We start from the raw sequence: 9208 nt of genomic DNA, 5'->3' as shown, positions 1-9208 counted from the left end.
CGAGTAGTTTTGCGTGCAATTCAACAAACGAAGAAATAAAATATTCCAATAGTGTAAGCTAAGTACTTAGACCAAAATTAAAACTTAAGTCGAAAATGAGTATAGCTAATTAAATATGCTTTTCTTACGTTCTTATTTATAAAGATTAGAATATTTTTGAATACGTGTGAAGATGTCCGCATTTTTCGTACTGCATGATATTCTTCTTGAATAAAGACTGATTAAATACAATAAAGTGGTGTTATTCGCGAAAATATCAACGACATTCTGACAAACACATTGTCAAACTTTGCAAAATGTAAGAGATAGTTTTAGTTGAGAGTATTCAATTACCCCTAGTTACACACGATAATCTATAAAATTATTCCTATCTATATCTTTAAAAGAAAAGTTTTTAGTATCTGTGTGGTCTTAAATAGAAAACCAATCCTTATTTTGTCTGGAATTTTTAATGATGTTAACTTTGAAAAAAATCATTATCTAATCTAAAAATACGAGTTTTACTGGATTTCATACATTCGCACACACAAAGCCTCATAGTACAGAACAGTAGCGGGTTGCAAATCATGAGTCCTCGGATTCACAGTACAAGTATGCTAAACCAAGATCACGCCTGGCCCAAGGACTAGAGAACAAAGCGCCTAGAGAGACATTAGAAACATTCGAGTCAGCTGTTTATATCATTCTTAAAGCAATAATTCAAAATCAACACATACTGATTCAGATGAGCATATCAACTTTACATTAGATGTGCTATTTTAAAATATATATGTCTGAATATTTACAAAACGTAATATTATCATAATTTGATAAACTGATGGTTACAATATAGGAATATTTTAGCGTGGAGATTTGAATTGTTTTGTGAACATCTGAATTATTTAATCTTTTTTCAGCATTTTTTTTATACCATTGTATAAAAAGTGGTGTCTTTTGCGATATATATATAGAATTATTCATGTTTTTGTATATAAAAGTTAGAAATTATAATGTTTGAAAATGATTTTGAGTAAACAAAATAGAAAAACAATTCTTCTAAATGATAAATAAGTATTATTTCACTTATATTTATAAATTACATCTATTGGTTTAGCATTTTTGTGTATCCAAAAGTATAGGACCTAATATGAGATCAAGGCTCTTAATATTTGTAGCAGAAATCCAACTGTTTTTTTCCTGAAATATATAGGTAGTTCCACAAACAGTTTATTTCTGTTGGTTTCTTTATTCGCCCGAAGAATTTATTGAAACATGTATAGTTTATGTCGTAAAAGAACAGGAAAGCGGGTGAAATACTGGCTATAAAAAGACATAAAAAAGTTAAGGCGTTCAGTGAAATTCGTCGAATGTAAAGCCTGTAAATCACCCTCGACTTCCGCATGGCACCTACCCAATATGTACAGTTTCCGTTTTGTGCAGAGTCTTTATTGAAGTTTTAGCTTTCTAGCCCTTTGATGGCTTTGATATTGCTTACTCTGACCCTATGTTTTGAGCTATGAATTTCAGGATTGGTCGTATGTGTAGAATAACTAAAGCAGATGTAAAAACGGAGAAGAAAAACGGCACTTGAGAGAAGCGATTAGATAAACGTGTGAAGGCTAAACACACAAAGAAATAAATAACATAGAATGAGTAACAGACAAAATATGATAAGTAATTTGTTATAAATATTAAAGAGAAAAAGGGATTAAAATGAACAGTTTAAGTTTTGCAAATCGCAGTTTAAACACTTACGAGAAAAAATGTGTAAGGAACAGAATAGGAGAAAATAAAACACTATAAAAACAAAGAAAACCTTTTAAAAGCAAACGCTAGTAATCAAACAAAAATAAAGGAGTGAGTTAAAAAGGAAAAAAATATTACAAAAATCATAGGGATACGAAATTAAAAAAATGAAATGGCTTTAAAAACAAAATGGTGGAAGCACAGATAAAAAATAAAGGAACAAATGATAATTGAAACAAATTTTTACTACCCTCAGATTAAGAAATGTAAATTTGTCATATAAGTCTATCTGTAAGGAATACAGAAAAAAATAGAAATACAAGGTAAAAAGTGAATATAATAGTAGAAAGGAATTTTAAAGCACATTAAAATGGAAACAGCTGAAAGTGAGCATGAAACAAATGGAATTCTAATATTTATGACAAAAACAACAACAACTTAAATTGAAAAAAATAACACTTAACATTAAAGGACTATAACTATTAGAATCAGACTGCCAAAAAGGTTACTAAAAGGCTAGTCCACAAGGAAAATGTGAACATTAATTTCGGAGAATTTAAGAGCAAAAAAGTGAATTAAAACAGCGTATGCATAGCTACCAATAAGCCACAAAAACACCTAATTATTTCATTTCTGTAGTGTATATTGGTGTATAAAAGACATTTTAAAACTAGAAATAAACGACCTTATAACAAATTGTTGTTTTTTATATAATTAGACACTCAACGTTTCGCTTTACAACTTTTTCTGGAGCGTTCCACTAAAACACAAACCGTAATTGACAATATAAAGCTTCAAATGGTTTAGATGATTAATTCTAATCTAATTTGGCTCTAGTATTAAAATATACACTTCCTAGAATACAAATCTACAAACGTACATTACATCATATACGAATAACCCTGATGTATAAATACAGGAATGGCTATGAGAAGACCACATCATTCAGTCATGACATGAATAAAAGGATTGCTGGAATTAACCATAATTTTTGAGGTTACGTAGTTTGACGATGGAAAGTTTTTGCTTGAAGTATTGAAAAGAGCAGATATAATAAATACTCATAACAGCCTTGTGCTTTTGTTACACCTTTGCTTAGTATAGCGGTGTTATCTCTGGAGTGGGTGTTTAATTACTTATTGGCAAGGCTTGGCAAGAATTACTATCGTAATTGCAACGTTATCTATTACGACTTAGAGGACAAAACTGATTAAACTATAACAAAGAATAATTTTCTTCGAGTTGATGTGTGTTTTTTATATGTACTTAAGTTCAAGAATTCAGTATAGTAAAACCTTTTTATTGTAATGAACAAAATGTCGTTTCCTTAACGTAAATAAGTATCAACAAGTAAATAAGACTAAGAAGGATGATTAGATGAAGGGTATTATTTTGTCGAACTTACGGTTTATGATTAAAAATATGTTTACTTTGTATCAGAACACCCAACATTTGAAATTATCAACATAAATGCAACCGTTCGATGGTAGCTGTTGTTTTAGATAAAATATAAGTAATCCGTGGTTTCAAAAGCAACAGGTTAATAATACCAGATTGAAATAGACAATTTGAACTTTTACAAGAGATTAAATTAGATATGAGACTAAGACCCTCGTTTGTTTTATTTTTACTTAATATTGTGATGAAGTCAAAGTAATAAAATGCGACTACCTTTTACTTCCTAAATATTCCCAACCAACTAGTGACGCCATTGCATCTCAAACTGTGATAAACTTATCATACCTTAAATGGGGAAAGAGTGAACACTTCGTCCAAATGAATAAATATTCCCAGTGTAATTTTATTGTATCAAACCATTTTGAGTCTTTTCCAGAACTATAACAATATGTTACAAACCGATATCATTATCTGTCGCAGATGAGTTGCAAACTAAGCAATTTAAAAGCAAATCATTAGCCATCTCATACTGTAGACGTGTTGGCTCACGTGATATGTAAACACGTTGGAAATGTGAAACTCTTCAAGCTCCATTTTGCTCATATTGGATAACAAATTACATACTATAACCAGCTGCGAACTATAGTTTTGAGCTAGATCACCTTCCATGAGCCCAACTAAGTCGATAATACAGAATGTTATCAAATGACTTTTATGTCTTTAAGGAGGGCGATAGCTTGGTATAGGTTTTCTTTATATACATATTCCGAAATTACAGTTGTCAGCTTGTCAAGGTATGTCATTTTGAATACAATATGAGCAAATAGTATTTTATATTTCAATCTACTCTATAGCCAGGTGAACCAAACTATCTGAACAAGATAGCTTCGAAAAGTGATTGATTGGGAGTTACAAGTGATTATCTGTCTAGACTGTGAACCCGAAGCTTCATTCTTCACAAACCGTTGCCTTAAAACGCATGCCGCACTTTGGGGACGTGGGCTTGCTATAAGAATGGCTGGCAAATCCCACCCTTTGATATGACAAGAATAGCTCAAGTGTTGGAGGTTGATGCTGCTCAGTAGCTGCCATCCCTCTAGTCTGTCAATTCAAAATTAGTGACGGCTGAGTCTGAGTAAATTCTATGTAGTTTTGCGTGAAATTCTGAACCGACCAAACAAAAGAAAGGGTAAACAGATGTACATGTAAATAAAAGATATGCAAGATTTTAACGTTTTTTCTAAGTGCTGTGAAAACTCGGTTTATGTACATCAAGGAAAATGTTCTGACTGTATAATTAGGCTGTAGTAATTTTTGAAAAAGTTTCTTTCAAGTGTATGGGCAGTTCTTTATTATGCTAGACCGAAAACAGGTTTGTTTAAAAATATATACTTTGATATAAGATTATATTTATAAATGTAATGTTACGAATAAGGTTATTGCAAAACGCCTATTCAGTCATATTAGGGGCTGGCATGGCCTGGTCGTTAGGGAGCTCGACCTGCAATCTGCGGGTCGCGAGTTCAAATACTTTTACCGCATATGCTCGTCCTTTCAGTTGTGGGAAAGTTGGAAAATGACTGTTAATTCCATTTTTTCTTTGGAAAATGAATATTCCAAGAGCTGGCGGTGGGTGGTGTTGACTAGCTACCTTCCATCTAGTCTATTACTTTTAAATTAGAGACTGTTAGCGCAGATAGCCCTCGAGTAGCTTTGCGCGAAATTCAAAGATCAAACAGTCTAATTAGGTCCTTACTTGTATACTAACTATCAAGAACTTCACGTGTGGTTAGTATTATTGTTCTTCAGAAGTATTTCTATCATGTGCAATGTCAATATGAATGGAGAAGGCAGACTTGGCTTAAATATCAAGTATGTTTCAACTCCCTATTGGTTGGTAAATACCAAACAAAAATAAAATAATACAATGATCTTTACTGTAAAGCATTATGGCGTTTAAGAGCATAAAACTGTTAGAAAATGTAGTTCTGAAAAGAGAAAACCACATCTTAGTGTGTGATTTCGTTCGCTCACATCTACCTGCAATGCATGTTCATGAATACATCATATTACAATAACACAAATGGAGTGTGTATCTTTTTATCACGGATTATTACATAAAATTTATATTGGTATATATAAAACTTATTAAAAAAATTACAAAGAAACTATCTTTTCATTGAAAATTTTCAGTTGAACTGATCGTTGTAGTTTCTAGTTATTTCTGTTTCAAGTAACAGCTATATTTTGGTTGCAAAATTAAAGGATAATATATGTATATATATGCCACGATTAATTTTACTAAATGTCAGATCAATCTAGAAAGAAAATTATTAAAAAAACGGGTTCTCATCATATTCATATACGCAATCCAAATTATCTTATTGGAGCTAGCTTTTGACTCGCATCAAGAGTCGTCATCAGGCTTAATGAACTGAACATATATATATATACATACAGTTGTAGTGAAGAACGTTTAAAAGGACAACGCTTAGCTTGTTTCGAAACTTTTATACTTTTATAGTATTACCCACATTACAATATGAGAACTTTTCAACTGAAACAAACCTGTCTAACAAATTTTGAGCTATTTACTAAAAGAAAAGTAAAAATTGTATAAGCCAGTGCAAGGCGAGATGAAACTTCCAAAACTCAATGTATTAATACTGTGGCTACAATATAAACGATATTTTAATACCACTTGTATAGAATTTAGCTAAATACATTTTAAAACTGTTTTTACATATATTTTGTGATAATGATAAGCTTTATCGTAACATTTGCAACCTGACTAGTAGTTTTACTTATGGAGAACGTTTTTATTATATTATAAGGTGCGATTCTCATGCAAATGTTTTCATGATTTTAAAATAATTTAAAGAAAGTTTTATAGATAAACTTAGAACGTTTGAATGCTATATAAGAATGACCTTTTTCTAGAAAACATTAAACCTGTATAGAACAAATTAAATGAAAAGATATTTAAATTAATATAATATATATCTTTCAAATTTCCGTTATAAACTAACAATTATAGATGCAATTGTCATTCGTTATATAAGTGTCCTTGTTAATCAGCTACTCACTTTGTAGCTTAATTTTCAACTTTTGTTTTTAGCAAAAAAGGTCAATAGAAATTAATGAAAAAATTAAGACAAAGACCTGGAATAGTGAACCATAAAAAGGTAGATAATTCGAGATTTTAGATATTTTTTTAATTTATGTATCTATTTATCAAAGCATCTGTTATGACTGAGAATAAGGATATATGTATAGATACAAGAATGATTGTAGTATCTCTTTGTCTGTTTTGAATCTCGCGCAAAGCTACACGAGGGCTATCTGAGCTAGCCGTCCCTAATTTAGCAGTGTAAGACTAGAGGAAAGGCAGTTAGTCATCACCACCCACTGCCAACTCTTGGGCTACTCTTTTTACCAACGAATAGTGAGACTGACCGTCACATTATAACGCCCCCACGGCTGAAAGGGCGAGCATGTTTGGTGTGACGGGGATTCGAACCCGCGACCATCACATTACAAGTCGAGCGCCCTAACCACCTGGCCATGCCGGGCCGATTGTAGTATCGGAGAGTGCGCTAGTCATCGGGATTGTCTTCTCTAGAGATCATCAGTAGCTAAATATGAAGAGCTACCTGGCATAGTCGCTCTATCTCTGGTGTATATGCCGCTTTTCAGATATCCAGAGCGTTTTAAAGTTGAAAACGGGCGAACAACCAAAACCGAGATTTCTTATTTTCGTTTGTAATCATCTTTCTTCAACAGGCATAACGCATACCTAGTTCTAGCAGTAACTATAAATTTATTATCATATGATAGAACACAACAATCTTCACGATCTTTAGCTACCTATTTTATTATTATTCGATGCAATATTTAAAAAGAAAAGAAAAAAGCGTAATTTTAGTGTAAACGATATTAGTATCCCTTGAAGCTCGCTTTACAGAAATCCGTATTATTTTAAAAAGCTTAAGTATAGGGTAAAATTGAAATAGGAATTATCAGACAATAATAGAATCTTATAAAAAAGTAAACAAACAAATATTAGGAAAACAAATTATCGCTAAATACAAAAGCTATGTAGGGCTGGCTACTGAACTTGAAAAAAGGACCAAACAAGATAGGGATAGAAGTGGACATATCACTTGATCCGGCTAATGATCACATAGCAGACTAAGCCGTCTCCACTTTACCTGGAGAATAAAATCCTACATTACTGGCTTTTCCACTTTCTCTATCGATAGCTTGGTGTTTGAATAGAATATCAGCTTTCATCATTATACCTTTCTATTAGTTAACCTTAGAATACTACTTTTATGAGTATTTTACAATAGAGTAACATTTTACGACTGGAAATTCTAGTTCTATTTGTTTTGCTAGTGTGGAAGCCAGTAATTTAAGGATTTTATTCTCCATGTAAAATTGAGACGACTTAGTCTGCTATGTGATCATTAGCCGTATCAAGTGATATGTCCACTTTCATCCCTATCTTGTTTGGATCATTTTTTTCAAGTCCAGTAGCCACACCTACATAACTTTTTTTATTTAGCGATAATTTGTTTTCCCGATACTTTATGATATTAGTAGTATAATATCAACATTAAGGGACCTGAAAGTTACTGAGACACAAATGTAGGAAAATAAAAGGTTATGAATTTCAGGATATATATTTTTAATATAAGGTTGGAGTATTAAGTACTTTCTTATATTTTACCTAAAAAAGAAATTATAAAGTAATTTTAGAAGACAAATAAAACTACTAAATAATAAGCATACGATCATATAAATTCCTAATTATTCTTACCTTTAAGAGTTAATAATCCAATGCAAACAACGGTCCAAACAGTTTGAAAAGACATCATTGTTTAAAAGTTGTTAGTATGAATTTGCACACAATTCGATAAATATGTGTAAGATGTTCTGATGTATAGGTTATCGAGGGCCAGAGCTGTTTCTCTTCAGGTAGTTTTCTCCGGAGCAGGAACCCAATATGTACGATGAAAGAAGGAAGTCCTCAAGAGTCTGTTTCATTCGGCAGGCTCACTCATTCTGGTCGAGGTAACGAGGATACACGCGTTACAAGCTGGCTCTCTTTACCAGCGGCAAAATACTCGAACTTAATATAAGCTAAATATATAATAAAATATAAAATATTTATAAGCAGAAGATCTTGTGATTAATGTAATGTGAAAGTATCAGAATGAACTGAAAGGAATTAATTCATAATGTCAGTACCAACAAAGGAATGAAAAAAATTAATGCGCTTTTAGGTTCACGTATTTTCAATATAATTAGATGTCAACAGTTGGTAGTAACTAAATACTTAGCGAAATACAACACACTAACAAATATAAAAGGAAGAGAATATTTCTATTCGGATGGCTCATCTTCATCAGGAAAGATGAAAACGTTCTGTACCATGGACTAAAGGCAAGCTGTGTGGCCATTGAAAAGTCATAAATAATTTTTTTCTTGTCGTTTATGTAGAATTTTTGTGATATATTTCTCTGTTTTGACCATCAGATTTGAGATTTTCTTCCCCAAAACCTATTCACTGATAAACAAAACACAACTAGTAATACCCTTGCTTAGTTGTTGGACAATTTACATAGGCTGTGTCCATGGAAATAACAACTAGAGTTGTTGGACAATTTACGTAGGCTGTGTCCATGGAAATAACAACTAGAGTTGTTGGACAATTTACGTAGGTTGTGTCTACGGGAATAACAACTAGAACTGTTGGACAATTTACATAGGCTGTGTCTACGGGAATAACAACTAGAACTGTTGGACAGTTTACGTATGCTGTGTCCATGGAAATAACAACTAGAATTGTTGGCCAATTTACATAGGCTGTGTCCATGGAAATAACAACTAGAGTTGTTGGACAATTTACGTAGGCTGTGTCTACGGGAATAACAACTAGAGTTGTAGAACAATTTACGTAGGTTGTGTCTATAGAAATAACAACTAGAGTTGTTGGACAATTTACATAGGCTGTGTCTACGGGAATAGCAACTAGAGTTGTAGAACAATTTACGTAGGTTGTGTCTATAGAAATAACAAC

At 32.2% G+C, this 9208-nt stretch overlaps 1 protein-coding gene across 2 annotated transcripts in view; it reads right to left on the bottom strand.

The window, feature by feature from the left end:
- Positions 1 to 8190, bottom strand: part of LOC106469739 (Down syndrome cell adhesion molecule-like protein 1 homolog) — a 127635-nt gene extending 119445 nt beyond the window's left edge. For both annotated transcript variants that reach the window (XM_022399900.1, XM_022399950.1), the window contains exon 1: positions 7946 to 8190. In XM_022399900.1, the coding sequence (XP_022255608.1) occupies positions 7946 to 8003 (58 nt within the window). In that variant the 5' untranslated portion in view covers positions 8004 to 8190. The remainder of the gene's footprint in view (positions 1 to 7945) is intronic.
- Between the last annotated feature and the right edge of the window lie 1018 nt (positions 8191 to 9208).

Source organism: Limulus polyphemus, unplaced genomic scaffold, assembly GCF_000517525.1.
Source record: "Limulus polyphemus unplaced genomic scaffold, Limulus_polyphemus-2.1.2 Scaffold3, whole genome shotgun sequence".
Taxonomy (NCBI): Eukaryota; Metazoa; Arthropoda; class Merostomata; order Xiphosura; family Limulidae; genus Limulus; species Limulus polyphemus.
This window is presented reverse-complemented; position numbering and strand designations above follow the sequence as displayed.